Source organism: Geotrypetes seraphini, chromosome 1 (genome assembly GCF_902459505.1).
Source record: "Geotrypetes seraphini chromosome 1, aGeoSer1.1, whole genome shotgun sequence".
NCBI lineage: Eukaryota > Metazoa > Chordata > Amphibia > Gymnophiona > Dermophiidae > Geotrypetes > Geotrypetes seraphini.
This window is the reverse complement of record NC_047084.1, coordinates 20,655,642-20,678,631: the sequence shown is the minus strand read 5'-3', so window position 1 is coordinate 20,678,631 and position 22,990 is coordinate 20,655,642. Positions and strand designations below refer to the sequence as shown.

The 22,990-nt window shown below is 41.6% G+C and overlaps 1 protein-coding gene across 10 annotated transcripts in view; it reads left to right on the top strand.

Moving 5' to 3' along the window:
- The window catches only part of MSH3 (mutS homolog 3), a 451,221-nt gene that overhangs the window by 118,162 nt on the left and 310,069 nt on the right, over positions 1-22,990 (top strand). For all 10 annotated transcript variants that reach the window (XM_033925565.1, XM_033925391.1, XM_033925302.1 and 7 more), the window contains exon 9: positions 18,351-18,463. In XM_033925565.1, coding sequence (XP_033781456.1) covers positions 18,351-18,463 — 113 coding nt within the window. The remainder of the gene's footprint in view (positions 1-18,350; positions 18,464-22,990) is intronic.

The following is a 22,990-nucleotide window of genomic DNA, read 5'->3' as shown; positions in this document are numbered from 1 at the left end:
TTTCCTGTTTCATTTTCCACCTCCCATCCCCCTTCCTGGGAATTTAGGACAGATTCAAAGCAGGATTTTTCCTGACTTGAGCCAACTTCTAGCCCTACCTCCCAAGGCTTATATGAGGTATTACCATACCTCTCTGAAGGGAATATTCCTGCCCTTCCTTCCTAACCTGGAACAAAACTCCTGTATTGTTGATAAGGGAATTTTACTGGGCTGTTTCTCATGTGCCTGCCTTCCTTGATAGTCAGCTGGAGTTAATTTATTCACCTGCAGTCCAGCTTGAAGCTGATGTGCCTGCTGAGCTTTGGGGTTAACTCCACCCCCCTCTGGGTTGATCTTGTGTTTCTCTATAGCTCTGGGAAAGGAATAATAGTGGATAGAGTAGACTGAGTTTTCGGTGCCCTCCTTGCCTGACTTCCTGGTTGTGACATCACCTGCCTTTTCTCCTTATTCCCTTGTTGTATGAAAGCTGGGCTTTTAGCAGGCTGTACATGCTTATTTTTAGGAAGAGATGGTTTGAGGGCTGTACTTTTGACTGGGCTAGCAGTCTTTTTAACCGTGACAGGAGCTGCCTTGTCACAATACTTTGGAGGAAAGGTGGGAGAAGAGAGATATGATAGAGATGTTTACATACCTTCCCTGATATACGTGCACATGAGATGAGTCTTTGAATTGAAAGGAACTCTGGACCGAGGGGCATAGGATGAAGGTGAAAGGGCATAGATTCCACAAAAAACCTCAGAAAATGTGTGGAACAGCTTTGTGGTGGAGACAAAAAGTGTATCTGAATTCAAGAAAATCTGGGACAGGTACATTGGATCTCTTAAGGGAGAAGAAGGGATAGTAGATGGCATGGATGAGTAGGCTAGATATGGTCTTTATCTGCCTTAATTTTTCTGTTTCTATAATATAGACTTTGCAAGTGGAGCATGAGTGGGATGCATACTGATGCATGTCAATTTTAGATTAATATAATTTATGTACATATCACCTCAATCTAGGCATGAGCGTTTATACCAGTTTTATGGCTGGAATGTGAGCTTTGGGCACATATACCTTGTTACACTAGTATTTTATAAAGGTGCCTACAAATTTGCTCACTTTTTGGAATCTCCGCACTAGTGTGGAATCTCCTGTTAGGGTATAGTATAGATGGGACTATACCTTTTGATTAATGTTAACATAGAAACATGATGGCAGATTAAGAATGGCCCATCTAGCCTGTCCATCCACAGTAACCATTATCTCTTTCTCTGAGAGATCCCATGTGCCTATCCCACGCCTTCTTGAATTCAGACACAAAAAGGCGTGAGATAGGCACATGTTTCTGCATGCTAGCTGGTGACTCTGCAGATTAAATAGAGCATTAGCTATGTGGTTGCTGTTTCTAAAATTATAGGAATGCCTCTGACAGTTAATGCAGAGGTTTTGTATCTAATGCTTCTTAATTTTGGCTGTTGATACACATTAAATTCAAGACCTTTAGCATACCTTTTTTTTTAAAAAAAAAAATTCTTTATCCATTTTTAAAACTTTCAATAAGTGTAACATAAGATACAATCGCTTTACACTTAAAACATCACTTAATATTCCAACAAAGTCTAATACACATCAAGCATTCCTTAATAAACAGACCCTTGAGAGTACCTTGGATAAATAGTCTTGAGACTTGTGAATTCAAAAAGACAATTTTGTCTGTTATGTAGATCCTGCTCATCACTGGCTACCTTTTGCCAATGAATTACGCCATCAAGCTTTCCTCATATGTAAAAATGTATATATAAATGAGAAAACATAAAGATATAAATATCAGAGGTGTAGTCTTGGAGGCAGCCTCGGGGCCTGGGCTCCCACTCTTCAAACTTAGACCCCCTCCAAAATTGCAGTACCGGATGCCTGACTAGTAATGCTGCTCAAGCCCTGTCAGCCTAAGAGATTCACTGCTGGAGCCCCACCTGTACTGCCTGAATAGCAGGAAGTTTGTGGGATACTCCGGCATACTCAGTTCATGCATCAAACTAAGCATGTGTGGGAGTGCTGGGGTCAGAAGCTGGAGCACCCTGCCAGCTTTGTCGCTACTCATGCAATACAGGCAGGGGCTCTGGCAGAGAATCTCTTTGGCTGGTTGAGCTTGAGCATCTCTGCCAGCAAAGGTGTGATTCTGGGATTGGAGATGGTTGGAAAACGGCAAAGAAATGTTTGGTGTCCCCCACTGTGTACCTCTGCCCCTCCCCCCTTGGTAAGCTTATCTAGAGTATGACTATAACTTAAGTGATAAAATAGAGGGTACCATAGTTAGGAAAGAAGGCGATAGGACCTCGTATGAAGTTAGAGGCTGTTCACCAACTCAGCTTGCCAGATGCTTTAATCATTAAGCCAAAAAGATTTTATTGACAAATGATTTAATCCTTTTCCTCCTCAAACACACAGTTTGTGGCTGCTGTGAACAGATTCAGTTTAGTGATTGAAGCAGCTTACTGAATAGAGACCTAATGAGTTTATTTGGGATGTGCCAACAGAGTACTGAAATTGTTAACTATGCTCCCATTTAAAAATATCGTTTCACTAAGAGTTGCCATTGCGTGTGTAATCAAAGCTGTCATGACTTTTGCTGCTCCTTTGAAAAGAGAAAGCAGGATTTATGATGACATACATATTGATGCAGTACATGCACTAAACATCAGTAATGAATTGGTTTTCCAGTTAGATCTGTGGAGTATTTTTATTTATTAGCTTTGATATACCTAATCTTATCTAATCTTCTATTTCTGCGTCGCTCATACCTAGGCAGGCTCAAGGTGACTTATAGAGAGGGGTCAGGAAGGAGAAAGGTGGGAGGAGGGGAGGGAGATGAGGAGAAGGTAGGTAGGAGGGATAAGGGAAGGGAGAGAGGGTGGAGGGGGAAGTAGAGGATATATGAGGTTAAGGGCTCCTTTTACAAAGCTGCACATGCTAAATCACCGTGCGCACTAGACGCTAACACCAGCATTGAGCTGGTGTTAGTTCTAGCCGCGTAGCATGGATTTAGCGTGTGCTAAAATTCTGCATGTGCTAAAAGCCCTATCACAGCTTTGTAAAAGGAGCCCTAAGTGTTGAATAGATGAGTTTTCAGTTTCTTCTGAAATATGGCGTGAAATGGTTAAAAACTCATAAATATAAAAATAATATCATTAAAGATATAACACATTCATAGATATTCTTTTTTTTTAATTCTTTATTTAAATTTTTTCAAATAAACAACAATTGTGCTTATCAGGCAATATACGATATTAATACATCCAATCTTTCTTTTAGTAAATATAATAATTCAAAAAAAATAATACAGAAATAAATCAACTTTCATTATTGGATCAATATATTAACAAAAAAGGAAAAAAAACCCAAACTTTTTAACTCAATAAAAGAAGAAGGAGACAAAGAAAAATAAATTCTTCCAGGAAAGATCACATATTGAATATTTAAAGGAAATTAAGTGACAACCGATGGTTATAATAATGCTAGACTTGAGTTATACCGAAAATCACTATGGCACAAATGAAACTCCTTTACCTTCTAAAAAGAAACGTAACTGCTGTGAATCATAAAAAATATATCTATTATTTTGAAATACAACAAAACATTTACAAGGAAATCTTAACTGAAAAGAAGCTCCTAATGATAAAACTTTTTCCCGATATGTAAGAAATTCTTTCCTTCTAGTCTGAGTCCATTTTGAAACATCCGGAAATATATATATTCTTTCTCCCAAAAAAGAAACTTGTTTTAGACCATAATACAATTTCAGAATCATTTCTTTGTCCTGATGAAATACCAGAGATACTATCAGTGTAGCTCGTCCAGACACTTCAATATTTGATGATTCCAAGAAAATTGTTAAATCTTGTTCAGTAGTTGTTTCAGGCTCTTTTATTGTCCTTTTTAGGTAATAAATCTTTTGCAAAGGTGGTATATTCGTTTCCACAATTTTTAATATGGAAACCAGGAAATCCTTAAATAATTCCCTAGGAGTTTTAAATTTAGACATAGGAAAATTTAAAATCCTCAAATTTAAACTCCTATTTTGATTTTCCAGATTTTCAATTTTACGAAGAAGAAAATCTTTATCCTTTGCATGCTGGTTATTAACACATTCATAGATATTCAAACACCAAAGACAACAAAACACTGAGAATAATGGCAATCCTAATTCATATTATCTGACCCCAGGGAGGCTTAGAATAAGATAAAAAGGGTTTAACCCTTTTTTGAAGGCAGTAAAGTTAGATTCTTTTTTAGCTCAAAATGTTGGCTTCTATTATGTTCGGTAGAGGATCTGATAAATTGAAGGCGAGCCTGTTTCAACCAGGCTGATTACTCCACTATCCCCTTCTCCTAGGTTCTACTGAGGGCAACATTGAATGCAGTGATTTTACTCCTGAGCACTGCTTTGGCTGCTTCCCAATATACCCGTGGTCTGGCATCCTCCACCTCAGTGTCCACTGGGTAATCAAGCCATGACTGGTGGAGAAATGCACAAAACTCCTCATTCAGATGTAATGATGGATTCATGTGCCATCTCAGTGTTCTATTAGAGTTTCAATCACTACCTCCAACTGGTGAGTGGTCAGAGATCGCTGTTGTCTCAATGTGAGAACTCGTTACCTCTCCCACCAGTGAGCGGGAGCCCAAGATGTAGTCCAAATGGGCATGAACTTTGTGTGGATGAGAGTAAATGGTGTAGTCCAGCTCAGCCACAGATCATATACACCCAGTTCTGAAGTCAATAAATTGACCCCTGTGTTGTCATAGTCTTTAAATGGAATCTTTGAGGGTTTATAGTCTAGAGAGGGATCACTAGTGATGTTAAAGTCTCCCCAATAATTAAATGATATCCCTCAAATGCAACCAAATGTGCAACTAGATGCAAAAAGAATTAATGGGAGTAAACATTTGGGGGCATATAAATTGCAGAGAACAACCTTGATCTCCTGTAACTTGCCTGTGAACACAACCGATCTCCCCTCAGGGCCTTGATTTGTCTGATGGTGGGCAAACGCTAATCTTTTATGGAACAACTAGTGTTTAAGCCCGTTACATTAACGGGTGCTAGAGTACATGTCTGTCTGTCTGGTTTTTTTTAAATTTCTCTCTCTCTTCTTGGATGCTGGCTGTCTGTCTGTCATTCTTTCTGTCTGTCTCTCCCTGACCCCCTGTCTGTCTATCTTTATTTCTAACTCTATCCTCTTCCCTCAATCCTGCATGTGCCCTTTTTTTTTCTCCTCCACACGTCCTTCCAACGTCTGCTCCCCCTGTTCCTCAGACTTCCATTCAGCGGCTGTCCCTCCTCTCCCCCACACTTCCATTCAGTGTCTGTCTCCCTCTCTCTACCCCTTCCATCTACTGTTCACCCTCTATCTTGCCCCTTCCATTCACTGCCCTCTTTCCATCCAGTTTCCACCCTCTCTCTCTCTATTCCATATGGTATCTCCTCCTTCCTTTCCCCTTCCTTTTTCCTTGGTCTGGCATACCTTTCTCCTTCCCTCCATGCCCTGCCATCTTTTCTTCCCTCCAAGCCATTTTCTCCCCCTCTGCTCCCTTTCCTCCTTGAACTTCATCGGGCAGCAGCAGCATTCACAATTCTTTGCTGTTGCTAGCTTCAGGTCTTCCTCTCTGTCGGGTCTTCATAAAAACAGAAAGTAGGCAGGACCCGCCAGAGAGGAAGGCATGAAGCCGGCAACAGCAGTGAATTGTAAACGCTGCTGCTGCCCGAAGAAGCCAGGCCTTGAAGCACCCGAGGCAGACCGCTTCTCTCCCCTCCCAGCCCAACCACCACTGACTCATTTCTGGCCGGCTCCCTTACCCTTTCCGATCCCTGCCTGCGTCGCACGACACCCTCCTTCGCCACCACCGACATGCCTGCATGCGCCGGAAGCCTGAAGATGTCAGAAGCAGTTTCACCCTGAGCACAGCGGTGGCCACCGCGGCCAACAATCGGGATGGCGAGGACATGGCTCAGGAGACTGGGAAGGTGTTGGCGGGTGGCAGCGCTCCACGAAGCCCTCCTCCCGGCAGCCGCTGCCAGCACCAATCGGGGCCGCGAGGACGCAGGGAGAGAGCTTGCCTGCACTTCCTCCAGCGGTTGGTGAGTGAGGGCGGGAGGGGGGAGTGGCCAAAGTGATCCCTGCCGCCGCGTTCTAAAATGGAACACGGCCACAGATCTCGCACCATAGCGGCAGGGATCACGTCGTTTTAAAAGCGCATGCGCGTAAAGTTTTATTATATAGGATAGACACCCCTCTGTCTGCCTTTGTAAGCAGCATAATAAAGATCTCCAATCCAATCCCTTTGCTGAGGTATGTTTCCTGTAATAATGCCACCCACAAAAGAGTGTACACGCCAATAGAACTGGGACAGATTATTATTCACTAAAAAGACCCAACACTGCCAATGTTTTGGCTCTTGGCCTACATCGGGGGTCTCTTAAGATGTCTGTCATACAAATTCTTTACAAAAGTAGTTCCAATGTAGTCTCAAAAGTAGTCCCAATGATCTGCACTCAACAAATACTTTCTTCTTATTGTGTCAATATCTTTTTATTAGTGTATAATGTTGATTTGCTTTGTAATATTTTCAAAATTTCAAAATAAAATAAAAAAATATATTAGGCACATATTCTGTTAAAATGGTAAATTAATTTCAAAATAAGAGAGCGTAAGACGGTTTCCAAGTTAAACTCAATATCTGTTCATACAAAAATTCTGAGTGAGTTTAAGTGGAATTGTTTAAATATGAAACTTTCTATAAGCCTTCTGAAAACCAGAACCAGAGCAATGTTGATATAACCATGTTTTACAAATGTCACATCCTTCTCAGACAGTGTTAATGCTGCCTACAGCTACAGATGGGCTTGGGGTAAGAATTAATCTTTTTGCCTCAGAAGTATATAGGTGGTGCATACTTAACGGCTTGAAATTTAGCAATTATTTTTAATCCTAGTGCTAATTCAGAGTTTTATACAGGGAGATATTTCAAGGTCTTAATCCTTTTGCACAATGGCAGAGGAATGTTCATTAAAACCAAGAGGAATATTGTCTGGTAAGAACATACCTAATATATACTCAGCACTTGAATTTACCTGGATTAAAGCCATTGGGCAGTACACTGATTTGCTGCATGTGATTTCAATCTGTAATTACTATCCCTGAGCAGTTTTTAGAATGTGCATTGGCCTAGTAGTAAATTTTCAAAGGGGAAAAACCTCCCTAGAGTTTGACTTGCATCACAGACACTCTATAGTATAGAAAGAAAACCAAGCATGTTGTCTGTTGGCTCTGTCCTTCCATGAACCACCAGTTCCACACCTGTGCAGTCCAGATATAAAAAAAATTTGGGTTCTTTTACCTGTAGATGAGGAAAGCAGTTTTTAACCCCTGATTTTCATAAGTAAAAACTGTTAAATTGCCCTGTCTAAGCTCTGTAGCTGGTTTTACTGTAAGAGAATACCATATATACTGAACTATAAGTTGATCTGACTGTATTCTGGGCCCTTAGGCCCTCAACCACATATCAAAAGTGATTTAAATTAAATTAGATGGAAAGTAGGGGAGAGTGGATCTCCTACTGCTATGGGCCTTGAGGCACTGCCCTATAGTGTCAATGGTCAATCTGCCCCTGAGTCAATGGCAGTTTTGGAACTAAAATTTGACATATTGCCAAATTGGTGTGACCCATGTATGTTGAGGCTATACAGGAAACCAAAAAATGATGCACACACACGCAGCCTGCCTTCTACTTGCACTTTTTTTGTTGGTTGCTCCCTACCCAGTGCACCTTCAAAATTTTCATCCACTAAGGCAGCGTCAATACACTGAGAAGCGAAATGCCTAAATGTGCTGGCAGAGGGAAGGCAATGGAGCCATAGACATTTTGAAGCCCAAATTTTTTGACTTAGTCGAATATATATTTACCTTATGGATCACTTGATCCAATATGGCTACAAAGCGGTTTATAGCAACATTCAAACACATTAAACAGCTAACAAAAATATGAGTTGTCAATGTTCATAAACTATCATAAACAGGATTTACAAAGTTTTCAGAAAGAAAGTGACAGCTTAGCGGGGTTTAAAAAAGCCTTGGATAATTTCCTTAAAGAGAAAGCCATAGGCCATTACTGAGATGGCTTGGGGAAATCCACAGCTTATTCCAAGGATAAACAGCATAAAATCTGTTTTACTACTTTGGATCTAGCCTAGGTACTTGGGACCTGGGTTGAGCACTGTTGGAAACAGGATACTGGGCTTGATGGACCTTCGGTCTGACCCAGTATGGCAATTCTTATGTTCTTATTTCCAAAGGAAGACTATTCCAAACAGTAGATGTGCTATGCAATAGGCATGGGGGCCAGTAACTCCTTCTTCCCCCAGATGTTTCAGGTATTAATGTTAAATTGATTCTCCCTCCCCCACTAGCAATATGATTGCGTTAACCTTCCAAAGAAAGCAGGCAAACCACACCCAAGGAATCTAAATCAGAGAAAGCAATGAAGAAATGGAAATATGCTTTTCAAAGTGTGTAGATATGTATCCTGTTAACCTGTCTCTAAACGTTTGTGAACATTAAAGCAGTAATTATTGTGGTCTACATCATTACAGTGTCTCTGCAGTTCTCATCCTTTTCATTACAGTATGTACTGAATACATATGTGAACAGCAGATGCCAGACTTTGGAAACAGACGTGACCTCCTTTGTGAGCTGCCAACAAATTAACGCATACTATAAAAATATACTGTTTAAGCTTCATTTACTGAGGCTGGCATATTATTTTGTATTTTCTTGTGATTTTAAAGATTTCTGTATGATAGTCATTCACTTTTTTCTCTCCTCTGTATGCTAATTGCTTCAGCTCTATCTCCTTCCTGTGTGTTATGTCAACATCTTTATTCATAACCATGGAAATGACTCTGACACATACGGGATTTAGGTATTGAAGAATGCATCAAGCAAGAAGGTGGCAAAGAGAATAGGAAAAGATTCTATTTACACACAAATACATCCAAAATTGACTGTGACATGGAAGAGCAAGGGCAGAAATAATGGAAGAGACATAGGTGGGAGTGGGTTATATAAAAAAAAATATATTTTTAAAATTTTTATTCTTGCCTAAGGCTGCCAGTGATTATTTTCACAAGTGTTGTACAACATTAAATGTTCTCTGCTTATATTACTATAACCAGAAGGTTAAAAAAATAGACCTCATGTAATACACCTGGGAGGGGGGAGGGGGGCAACCTTTGCAACTGTTGTCCTTTCTCATGTATCAGGAGCTATGATTTCACTTTTGATGCTGACTAGTTTTGTTTTCAGAAGCTCCAAAGAAACCTTCTTTCTGTTTGGGTTGAGAAAAAAAAAACCAATCCCCTCAAACTATATATTCAAATTAAAATAATTTTCTGTTTTTGTGTTATGTTTACTATTTGGCCCATCAGACATAGAATGAGATATTTAATGGTGGTGTTATTGATGGCACAGTGGCGTAAAAACCAATACCACAACAATGGGCAGACATACCACTCTCCAAAATAGGAATGGTCTCACTCTCAAGCCTCCATCCTGAAGTGCCTCCCAACCCTCCCACCAAGTGTAGCCCCTTCCCCCACCAGGTCTGTCTTCAGAGCTCTGGTGGCCCATTGGTGAGGTTGGGACAGGAGTGATCCCCAGTCGTTCCAGCCTAGGCTGGCTCCATTTTTAAAATAGTTGCTGCAACCTCAGGTGGAAGTTTCACAAAGCTGCAAATAGAGTTTATAGCAGCCATTTTGAAAGTGGAGCCAGCATGGGCAGAAGTAACTGGGGATTGCTGCTACACCACTAAAGCTTCCAAGATGGACCCCAGGGAGGTTGGTCCTACACTTCAATGGGTGAATGGGGAGGGCCTTTAGGGGGTTCTGTTTGTGAGGAGGCTGCTACTGGTTCCCTGACATTTGGGGGAGACCCAAAACCTAAAAGGTCTAAATATCTGTTCCTAATCTGTAACAGCACCCATGATCCTCCCATGCTTCACCCCTGGCCACACCCCTTTTTGAGATTCACACAGTAGATGTGACAAACACCACTTTATAGAATATGCCTTCAAAGTTGTATATGTAACTGCTAATTAGTGCCAATTATTGGTGCTGATTGGCTTGTCAAACAACAATTTGCGTGTGTGAATCAGCTATGTGCACTGATTTGTATGCACAACTTAAGACACCATGGGCTAGATTCAGGAACCTGCCTGATCGGGCCCGATCTGGGCAGGTCTGATGAATTCACGAAGCCCCAATATGCAGATGGGGCGATCGGAGGAACACCCCCATCTGCCTTCCCGGATCACTCGATAGCGATCCCAGCGCATGTGCAGACCATCTGTAGATGGTCTGCGCATGCGCTGGACCTCAGGGCCGGCATAGATTTTTTTTAAAAAAGGTGATCGTTTTAATGGAGCCCGTGGTTTTAACCCGCTTAAGCCTGCGGGTTAAAACCACAGGCTTGTAGTGAGGGGAAGGGAGGGAGGCAGGCAGGCAACCTGTTTGGGGCAGGCAGGCAGTGTGTTTGGGGCAGGCAGGCAGCGTGTTCGGGGCAGGAAGGCAGGCAGGCGCGTTCGGAGCTGCAGGATAGAGGCTGACAGGGCAGAGATCAGGGCGGCAGAAGGCAGGGCAGCTGGAAAGGGCTTCAGCAACTGGTCCTCAGCAGTCACTTTTTTTTTTTTGATCTGCCAGCCCAGTCGGTGTTGCAGGGTTTTGTTTAGTGAATCATGTCCCTGCCTACTTTGCATGCCATTGCCCTCATTTGCATGCGCGGATCGGAGGATGGCCGGAAGAGAGGTAAGTGAACCAGGCTGGGGTCGCTAAGGGGTCGCAAACCAAATTTGGACCTGTGTGTGACAGTCTAGTTAGTTACTTCTTTCATCAAAGACAGGGGAGAAGAACTAGGCTTTCACCTACCTTCTGAACTACAGTCGGGTTAGGTATAGGACTGCTTGTGCTAGGGACTTACAGGAGCTCTGTTTTGGTTCAGACAATGTGTTTTTAGCCCATTCTTGATTGCTGTAAGACAGGCAGGCAGTTTACTAGATAAATCTGGTTCAATGCATACGAGTAGCCACGTATCATCTACATAAGTGTGGACACTTGGTTCTATCAACTGAATCATCATTTAAAGCACATTTGTGTCTGAATCAGTATGATTTATCACTTTAGTAACTAGAACCCATTTTCTCCTTGTTGGGTTTCATGTCCAACCTGTGCTCTGAATACCAAATATGCTTTTTTTTTTCCAGCCTGTACAAATAGCTATTTGCCTCGGCTTCCTTTCCAGAATCAAAATAGATGAATTGAGCCATTAATGATAGCACAATGCTTATTACTAGTTTAGAAAATGTTCTGTGAAGCTATTAGGGAGAAAGTGAAAGCTGAATTCCTTTTTTATTTTATTTTTTGCCAACTGTTCATTAATGCAGGTGCATTCTATGAATGGAACTTGGCAGTTTCAAAAGAGAAAACAATTTACGCTTTCCTTGTAAAACCATGACTCATTTTGCAGCCATTGACGAGAATCAAATTATCGTGAGATTCTTGATGAAGAACGGCATCATTTTCTGATTTGAGTGTATTCAGAAGCATAGCCTCTGCAAGGGTGAAAAGAGAGGCAGAGAAAGCATGAATGAATTTTACTGTGAAGCGTGCAGGGACTGTATGAAAGCAAGTCCAGTGTGTGAATAATGTTAGTTGTATTGTTTGTGCAGTTGCAGTTGGGAACCAGAAAAACTGTATCCTTTATTTTTAAGGCCCTTCTGGTGGTGTACTGCGTTGTGCATAATTGTGTAATTTAATGTACAGCTTTCCTAAGTGCATTCCTAACAGTTCCTGTTCGGTGTCCTTTAAGTCTTGTAGCAAAGATATAATAAACTAGTCTTTAAGCCCGTTACATTAACGGGTGCTAGAATAGATGTGTGTGTGTGTGTGTCTATCTCTTTCTCTCACTCTCCTTGGCCGCTTTCTGTCTGTCTGTCTTTCTTTCTTTCTTTCTTTCTGTCTCTCTCCTTGGCCGCTGTCTGTTTGTCTTTCTTTCTGTCTCTCTCTCTCTCCTTGGCTGCTGTCTGTCTGTCTTTCTTTCTGTCTCTCTCTCTCTCCTTGGCCGCTGTCTGTCTGTCTTTCTTTCTGTCTCTCTCCCTCCTTGGCCGCTGTCTGTCTGTTTGTCTGTCTTTCTTTCTGTCTCTCTCTCTCCTTGGCCGCTGTCTGTCTGTCTTTCTTTCTGTCTCTCTCTCTCTCCTTGGCCTCTGTCTGTCTGTTTGTCTGACTTTCTTTCTGTCTCTCTCTCTCCTTGGCCGCTGTCTGTTTTTTCTTTCTTTCAATCTCTCTCCCTGTCAATTATCGTGCCCCATCCTACCTTTTTTTTTTTAAATCATGCGTTGTGTTGGGAAGGGCAACCGACACACAGTAACTGCTGCTGGATTAGGTTAAAACGCCACTCGAAGCAAATCGTCATGCGTTGCTCGCTTTACAATTTCTCTGCCAGCCACGGAGCTACAGACGCATGGAGCCACGAAAATTGAAGTGTGCATGCATGCTAAAGGTATTACTATATAGGATTCTCATTACAATCAGAAATGTTCTTAAAGGAAACCATTGCTCCTTTGTGATAAATGTATATTACTTCTGGGGGAATTACACAGAATTTGACTTTGACATCAACATTTGCCTACTCTTGTTGGAAGAAGGATGGGACAACAGTATTGTATGTTGACCCAAACAGGCCAGAAGGAGGAGGTGTTGGCATCAATTTGAATGGTGGCTCACCTGGGTTGGGAGGGAGTAAGTGGCGGCCCATTTTCTTTGTTTATAAACATCTTGTGCTCTGTATCTAAACATGTAAAGAATTATGAGGAAGTGAAAGTAGGACATAACACACAAAACGCGCATGAGTGTGGCACAGTGGTTAAAGCTACATCCTCAGCACCCTGGGGTTGTGGGTTCAAAACCAAGCTGTTCTTTGTGACCCTGGGCAAGTCGCTTAATCCTCCTATTGCCCCAGGTACATTAGATAGAGTGTGAGCCCACTAGGACAGAGAGGAAAAATGTTTGAGGACCTGAATAAATTCATGAAAACCGTTCTGAGTTCTCCTAAGAGAACAGTATAGAAAAATGAATAAATCAAAGTAATACTTGTATTCCTTTGCTCTAAGTAAAAGTAAATCACAGATTATTAATTTTGTTTGTTATCCACTCCTCTCCCTCCCACATATGTACTAGTCTAACGTTCTAATTTTATCAACAGGTGTTGCAAGAAGCTTTCATAAACAGTGTTTTTAAACAAAGGTGGCCTTAAAACTGTTCTAGAGTCCTCTCGTTTTTCTTTTCTTCCAGAGAGACTATTCCTATAAGCATAAGATCTGTGCTTTAGAAATGTATTTTATTTGCATGCCTTAAGGTCAACGATAAGTTGTTTTATGGTTTATTTCTCTTTATATACCACTTTTTACGAACAGTAGCAAAGCGGTTCACAATAGAATAAAATTAGAAAGGGAAAGGAACTACAGTCAAGCAGAGAGAGGAAATACTGTGGATGATTTTATTGCAATAGCAGCACTAGTAATATATAAAAACCAAAAAAAGTGAGAGTTAAAGATGTAACACGGACTCCAGATAATTTATGCCTTAATTTGCAAAGTTCCGTGAGATTCTGTGGGGAATGCTTTGTTATTTTGAGTTCCCAGTTACAGAAATTCTCATACAAATATAAATTTTTCACTGTTTAGTTGGTGGTCCTTTCTCACGAACGAGGTTTGTTTGTAGTTTGATATCGGCTGAGAAATAACATCAGACTACTTATTACCACACTTTAGGAAAAGGGCCTCTGTGCTAATCACTTACAATTGTATTAGCAGCCCCTTATATTTTCACTGTGCAGTAGGAGAGTACCACTTGTAGATGAAGACGAAAGACCAGATATGAGGAAAGCACCAGAAAAAATAAGAAGAGTTGTAGCACAATGTGGATAGAGAAGGAGAACTATATCTAAGGTAAAATGAAAGGCAATATAGAACAAGTGAAAGATTGGTCAAGTAGAAAAGGGAGGAGAAGAGAACAACATAAATGAGAGTGAAGGACAGGCTGTGACATGCATAAGGACGAGAAGACAGGTGAAACAGAAGGATGCGGCAAGAAGGGAAAAATAAAACATGGAGAAATCAAAGTGAAAGGGCAGGAATAATAGAAGCCTTCTGGGGATGGGGAAATACGTGGAGGGGCATAATCAAAAGAAATGTCTTAAGTCTGTTTTGGGCATAAGCCGCTAGTCGCCCAAAGTCGGCAGCATGCAAAGTCCATACTCGAAAAATACGTCCAAGATATATTTTTTTCAAGAATCGTCTATCTGGACGTCCAGACCGCCAAGTCATCTATCTTTATACTGCATTCTCTATCCAAAATTTGTCCAAGTCCCAAATGGCCAGAATAAGATCCTTTGGACGTGGGAGGGGTCAGCATTGTGATGGACTGGCTACCCAGAAATGGCAACAGAGTACTGGGGCACTTTACAGGGCACTGCTGTGAACTTCACAAAAAGGGTGCCACTTAAACATCTCACCAGAACTCTCTTATAGGCTATGGTGAGCCCCCCAATAGCCCTTATGGCTGCAGGTGGCACTTATATGGCAGTAGAGTAGAGTTTTGGCGGGCTCATATTTTCCACCATTAATGTGGTTAGAGTGGCTTATGGACCTGGGTCCTCCTCTCTATGGTTCACTAGCCCACCCCCATGCTACTTAAGAGACCTCTGTGCAGCTGTACTAGGCTTTCCTATGCCAGGTGCTGATGTTCTGGAGGCAGGTATGTACATTTTTATTTCAGTTTTTGTGGGGATGCAATGGGGTCAGTGAACATGTGTTTTACACAAGCAAAATAGCTTGATTTGAAAAAAATTAAATCCCTCTCCCAAGTGCCTCTTCCACCCTCCCTCCCTGAACCAAAAAATAATGTGTGCCCCCCCCTCGCTGATGCCACTTTTAAAATTATGGTAGGAGAGTTCCCACTCCCTCCTGCCATGTCTTCATTGCTTCACCACATCCGTTTGACACCAAAACACATCTATGCATCAATGAACTTAATCACCCCATCCAGCCCACCCTACTACCGGCAGTTACATTGGCTACCGATGGAAGCGCGCATAAAGTTTTAATTCGCCTGCTTCTGCTTTAAAGCGCTAAACGGACTTGCCCCTAAATACATAATTGACCTTTTCTCCTTCTCTGCCAACAGACACAAGAGAAGCTCTCATTCCTACTTCGTTTCCCCCCCAGTTAGAGGTTGTAAACTGAAAAAACACCATGAACACCTTCTTTCACATCAATCAGCATTGGGGTAAAGACCTAGATCAACTGCTTTCGCCCACTACTTATGAGGAATTCAGAAAATGTCTAAAACTCAACTGTTCCTAAAGTATCTAGACAACTGACCCACTCATCTTTCTCCTCCATAGTGATTCCTCTGTCCTATTAATCTCTTTCTCCTCAACAATGCATTTCCGGTCCTATTAACTCTCCTCTTCCCCCTCTTAAATTCAATCAATTTGTACCTCGCTTAATCTATTGTAAACCGCATAGAACTTAACGGTATTGCGGTATATAAACTGTTATTATTATTATGTCTACTACTTCCCCCACAAATGAATATGGCAGGAGGGATGCCAACTTCCTCCTGCCATCGTAAACCCGCCATTGGCTGGGCCAGGCCGGGCCCACCTCTCCCCGTACCTTAAAACGCCGCTTTTAAAATTATAGCAGCAGGGTTCCCACTCCCTCCTGCCATCTCTACTATTTTTCCCACACCCAAAAACAAATGGCAGGAGGGTTGCCGACACCCTCCTGCCACCCAAGGGACACCCCCTCCCGGTTCCTGGCTGGATCCACCCCTTCCCCGTACCTTTATGTTGGGATCAATAGGGGTGCTCAGTCCCTCCTGCTCCAGGCCTCCGATGACGAGTGCGGCCTTAAGCCCTACCCTGGTGCATCATGTGATGCATGTAGTGGGGCCTAAGGCCCTGATTGGCTGAGGTGCCTTGGGCTCCTTCCTTGGGAGGCACCTGGGGCACTTCAGCCATTCAGGGACTTCCTTAGGGAAGAGTATATTAACATTCATCGATTGATTAGAGAAATTCTCAGAGACATCCTCTTTCAACTATCCATTAGGAATTTCTTAAACAGATACGTTTTCAGAATATTTGTAAAGTGGGTCAAAGATAAAGAAGTTCTAATAACTGAGGGAAGATCGTTCCAAACTGTCACCATAGTATATGCCAAAGAATGTGAGAATTTACCAAAAGTTTGAATCCCTCTAACAGAAAGAAATTTTAATTTTAATTTATGTATATTCCAAGTAGACTGAAGATGATGCAAGTTAAAAGAAAGAGGAAACAGTGGGGGAAAAAATCCCTTATAAACTCTTAAAAACAACATTAGCACACTTAGGGCTCCTTTTACCAAAACGACCACTGAGGTCCCAAGGAGAAAAATGACTGACCATACCTTCTGGCCGCTCCCTCAAAACTGAAACCGCCCGCAAACGCTTCTACTCACATTTCATACCCAAACTTTGGCACACAGTCCCTCCATCTGTCAGATCACTAGATGGACTCTGGAACTTCAGGAAGGCCGTGAAAACCTTCCTCTTTACTAACCCAGTGCCTTAAAGTCATTCACCCTGAAATGCCACCCAGTCAACGCACTATGTCACTTAATCTCACCAGATGCTACTTGTACATATGTTTTATTGTCATGTCTATATTGTAATTTATGTAAACTGTCATCTCTGCTCTGTCTGGATTATTATGGATGTACTTTGTAACCCGTTCTGGGCTCCTTTGGGAGGACGGGCTAAAAATTGAATAAATAAATAAATACTAAGGTGCGCTAGTGTTTTTAGCGCACGCAGTAAATTAACGCATGCTACGCTTCTACGCAGCAATTCAGCACACGCTATTCCGCGCGTTAAAGCCCTAACACACCTTTGTAAAAGGAGCCCTTAAACTGAATTCTCCAATATATCGGAAGCCAATGGTGTAACATGGTCAAATTAATTTTTTCCAAAAATCAGTTTGGCAGCTATGTTCTGAATAAGCTGTAATCTCTTCGTATTATATTTGCTTAAACCGATGTAAAGAGAATTAGCATAGTCCAAATATGCTAAAATAACAAAGTGATGCTGATAAGAACTGGTCGGTGACCATTCTCGGCTGGTTAACTCACTTTGAATATCAGGTGGAATGTTACCAAATGTTACCTGTCTTTCAGGATATTTCTCTAGTTTAAACCTTTTTCTTTAACAACAAAAAAAAGAAGTAATCTTTCAATTACTTGAAACTTCCCATGTATGCTACAGATTTAGAATTTTATGTTCTCAAGAAGAAAGTGAAAAGAAAATTGATTGCTAATCACAAAATATCTCAGGGTTAATTGTTCTGACAACTTTGTAAGTAATTTTTTTTTAAAATGTTTTGTATCAGCAATCAAAAAGAAAAGGTTAAATATCTCTGTTTTTAAAATGTTTTCTGGTTTTTTAATTTTTTTAGATGGGCACAAATAATTTTTCTTTCTGGCATTTTAAGATAGTTTACCAGCCGCAGTGGGCAGGACCCAAGTGTGAGCAGCCTTGGTAATCCCCTTCTGGCTGCCCGATTTAAACTCAGTATGAAATTAACCATTTCAATCTTCTGGGGAGTGAGTGCTTCTGTATAATTTAAGAGGATCACTTGTATGATGTGGCTTTTAAGTCAAAGTTAATTGAAACCATCCAGAAATAGAGGATGAAAAAGACCTGAGTAGAAAACCACCTTGAACAAAAAGCCCTAAAGCATCTTTCAAAACATCAGTGGGCGTAACCCCCCCCCACCCTTAAACAGTTAATAGCATGTAACTTGTCTGCTCGTCACAAAAGTAATGCATATATTAGTAATGGAAGTTTACTGAAAAATATTGAAGACTGACTCCTGATGCTTTGACTGGCCACCATTAGGACTTTATTGTTCAAGGTGACACTTTACTGAGGTATTTATTTATTGTTTCAATCTTTGACTTAAGGTCATTTATATGACGTGGCTTGACTAATTTTAGAGATTGCTTATCTCTGCATAGTTTGTATTCAATCTAATAGGGGATAAGGAGGGATCCAAGAAAACCTTCCTCTTGTTTTCTGCCATGAAGGGCCATTGTTGGTCTGATTTGAAATGTTCTGTAGCCATATAGTAGTCAAGAAAAGCAGACAGAACTACTTATCAGTGTTTATTTAACTCATAGGAGTACAGTGAAAAGTTTAAACAAATTTAATTTTTTTTTTCTTTTAGCTTTCATGATGATAGGATTCGAATAGAGAAAATAGACAGCCTTCATTTTGAGTTCAGTCATGCTTTCCAGTTTGTTACAGAGTTTTATGGAAATGAAGTGCTTAGTGCAACAGGTAAGCATCTTTCATCATCCTTTCAAACTGTTTAGCATGCTGCCTTTTGTACAGTCTGATCAGAAACTTTTCTTAACCTTTTCCTATCGTAATAAATTTTACGTTATGCTGGTTCCAATCGTAATTATTTTAGCAAAATTTTGTATTCACCGTTATCATTTATGGCTATTGTAAACATAATGTAAATAAGTCATAAGTCTGTAAATTAAAATATTTTGTGTTCCTGGCAGAATTCACCTGTTCACCTTCCCCTCACTAAAATTAAGCCATTTCAAAAGGTTCCTCGACAGAACCTTCTCCTTCCAGGCAGCTAAACTGAACCCATGGCTAGCCCAAATTGTGCTCGATGCCCTCGCCTATCTTGACCTCAGAAAACAACTCAAAACACACTTATTCCACAGACTGAACTCTTAATACACTTGACTTCTACTTCTTTCATCACCACCCACTAATGGCCAGGAATTTCCTCCTACTCCTTTTTATTGTACTTTCCTAACCTGTTAATTTCAATGATTTCAATGGCTTCATTGTTTGTAACTCTGATTAACTGATGTGAACCGCCTAGAACTCCCTGGGTAAGGCAGTATACAAAAATAAAATAATTATTATTTATTAGTCCATACAGACTGTTTATCCACGATGGCAACGACATTTTTGGAATGTCCCGTCATCCGGGACACACGATAGGAAAAGGTTAAAGAGGATTCCATCATTATTTTGTAATGGCTTGTTTGATTTCTGTTACCACCTTTTCAGATTAAGTATTAAAGCTAACGTTTGCCCTCATTTTCAACTTAATCTTTATTTTTAACTTTTTTCACTAACAAGGCTAGATAAAGTGAAAATTGCTATCTTCGTGTCACATACACAAACCTGGATACCAAACACAATGAATGTAAAGCATAGATACAAATTAGAACATGCGAACAGCGGTTTCAAATTTACATTACTATGCATTTATACACTGCCCCCTCAAAAAAAAAAAAAAAGGAAATACAAGAAGCAAATAGTCACTTTGTCCATTGCCTTGTTGGCAGCTTTAGTACACTGGGCTTCTCTGATTTAGCTCACTAGGATTTAGTAAATATAAAAAAGGGGCCAACCAGCAATAACAAAAGCTAAAATGCTGAAACAATACAAATGCAAATACAATAACAGGGGGGAAAAAGACCTCAGAATTCTTTTAACTACCCCCTCTTCTACAAAGCCGTGTGGTAATGGCCCCGAAGCCCTTTAAATCTCTATGGGCTTGGGGGCCGTTACTGTGCGGCTTTGTAAAAGAGGGAGGTAAGTTCAATAACAGATCTACAATTAGGATGAAATTGATCATAAGTTAAAGTGAAAATGTTTGTAAACCATGAATCAAAATGTGTAGTTGTAAAACTATTCTTGTGAAACACAAATCTTAAATTCATAATTCTGTTTAATTCTATTATCGTGAAGAAAAACATCTAATGGAGGCCTTCATTTTGTCCAAAGCTCCATCGGAGGGAATACATTTTTTCCCTCAATACAAGTGAACACAACAGCACTTGGAATCATGATTTTTTTTTAATTGCATGAGAAAATATAGTAGTACTGTGATAATGAGTGATAATAGTACCATATTTTTTATCTTCTTTAATTAAATTGCTTCTATCCTATCAAACTTTATCACCACAATACAGCTGTGGGCAAAATGAAGGTCTCTGTTGGGTGTTTGCTTCAAGATAAGTTCATTATTTCATTTAATAATAAGATTTGTGATTTATAGGGAGGATATTTTTCAAAAACACATTTTAATTCATGGTTTATAAACGCTTTCACTTTGACCTAAGATTAATTTAATTCTAACTGTAGATCTGTTATTGGACATAGTTAAAAAATTCTGAGATAATTCTCCCTCCTATTATTATTTACAATTGTGCTTGTATTATTCCAGCATTTTCTTGTTAGTTTACTATCAAGGAGGGAAGCATTAGTGACTTTGTAAGAAAAGTACTTCCCTCTGGATTTACAAGATAGGAGCAAACAGTATACCCTAGATTCTGTCTATAGTCTGTGTAAATCTGCATACCCATTTGAAATCATTTAAGTAGAGTCACACTTTTACATCAAAATTCTGATCAAAGTGATGAAAGAATATGGGGGTCCTTTTACTAAGGTGCGCTAACCAATTTAGCACGTGCTAAAGATTAGCATGCGCTAATGCTAAGGTGCCCTTAGAATATAATGGGCACCTTAGCATTTAGTGTGTGCTAAATCGATTAGCACGCCTTAGTAAAAGGACCCCATACTAATTTAAAACTTAGGGCTAGATTCTCTAACCTGCCTGAATCGGAACAAACCCATTTCCGATCCGGGCAGGTCTGACTGATTCACAAATCAGTCGTATTCAAATGGGGGCGATTGGAGGAACGCCCCCATTTGCGAGCAAGGATCGCAAATGTGTAGACCCTGACAGTAGTGGCAGGAGAAGCTGCCTCCTGTCACTGCTGTCAGAGCTCTGCCATGATCTCTCCTGCCTGCCCTGCTATGCCCCGATCTCTCTTGTTGCTCGCTGGACTCTCCTACTCTCTGCCTCCATTCCCTGCAGTGCAAGCCTGTGGTTTTAAAGTGGGCCTGCACTGCGGGGTACGGTGGCAGAAAGCAGGGGAGTCTGGCGAGCAGGCAGGAGAGATTGGGGCAGAATAGAGCAGGCAGAAGAGCCTACACTAGCCCCACCCACTGGCCTGCCACACCTGCCCTGCCCTGCCCGACACCCCCTCCCTGATCAAGCATGGGCAGCTCACCGGCCCCACCGCCTCACTTACGACCGGCCCACCCCCAGGTCGGCCCAGGCGGTCGGGCCCGCCCACCCGTCCTGTGTACCTGTTCAATGGTTGGGAGCAGGAGGGGTGCCCGGTCCCTCCTGCTTCTTAGGGCAAGGCTCCCTCCATCTTCGGGAGCAGGAAGGGTGCCCAGACCCTCCTGCTCCTAGGCCAATCTTCGGGAGCAGGAAGAAAGTCCTCTTGCTCCTGCTCTCCCAGCTGCCGCTGCATAATAGTGGTCTTAGGCCCTGCTCCGGCACATCATCTGATACATGGGGAGGGGCCTAAGGCACTGATTGGCCAATCAGGGACTTCCTTAGACTTCTCCCTAAGGAAGTTCCTGATTGGCTGAGGAACTCCAGGCCCCTCCCAAAGGAGGATCCCGAGGCGCCTCAGCCAATCAGGACCTTAGGCCCCTCCCCGTGCATCACATAAGGCCTATATTGTGTAGTGGCATCGGAGAGCAGCACCCCTCCTGCTCCCAACTATTTTCAAGGTATGGGGAGGGGAGTGGGTCCAGACAGGCAGGTCAGCTGACCCGGCCCGACCAGGGGTGGGCCAGTCGGGGGTGGTGTGGAGGGCCGGTTGGGAGGGTCGGTGGCAGGAGGGAGGTCTATGGAACAGGAGGGACTGAGCACTTCTCCTGCTCCAAACTTTTACATACATAGGAGGGGGTGTCGGGCTGGGCTGGGCAGGGCCAGGGGGTGGGCAATTTATGATTCTCCTGCTCTCTGCCGCCCTTCCCTGCGGTGCAGACCCACTTTAAAACCACAAACTCACACTGTAGGGAAGGGTGGCAGAGAGCAGGAGAGTCAGGAGAGCCAGTAGTCGGGCAGTTTTAGAGAGCAGGAGAGTCAGGGGTGCTAGAGAAATTTGGGGTAGGCAGAGAGAGCAGGGGAGCCAGAGAGAATAGTCGGGGCAAAGCTGTTTTTTACACAAGCGACTGGTCCTCACCAGTCACTTGTTCTTGATCGGCCAGCCAGTCGGTGTGTAGGGAAAAAAGTTTTGTGACTTGCGTCCTTCCTGCTTTGCATGCCAATTCCCCTCATCTGCATGCACAGATCGGGATGGGATCGCTACATAGGTTAGTGAATTGGGTTGGAGGGAAAACGGGTCGCAAAGGGGTCGCAAACCGATTGGTATACAATCGATTTGCTTAATAAATCTAGCCCTTATTCTTTTTAAGTACCATGTCTAATCCTTTCAGAGCAAATACAGGTATCCTCAATTTTAAGAGTATCTTGGTACTGCTGTGTCTCTTCCTTTAGAAACCCTGGAATAAAGAACATTGTACATAATGCAGATGACACATCTGGGAGCAGATGAGCAGCTGCAGATTTGCTATTGTGTATGTTAATAAAAGTTACACAGCTATATTGGATTTAATTTCTGCAGAGAGCAAACAAAATTATAATCGTAAATCCTAACAATTGATCATACAACTACTTTCCATAAAATGTGCTTATGTACTTTAATCAGAACAGAAATTAATATTTTATGCTTTAAAAAGGTTGTTATCAGGGCTGGTAAAATGAGACTATGAACATCTCCACAAGATCAATTTTGTTATCCTGGTGATGTTGGTTGTCGCCTGTGTAGACATTCAAAAACCTCAAATGTATAAATAATGCATGAGAAGTGAGTCTTGTTTTTATTGCAAATAAAACTTTAAAACAAGAGGTCATAATATGGGGCTAAAAGGAGATCAATTCAGGAATAACATTAGATAAATATTTCT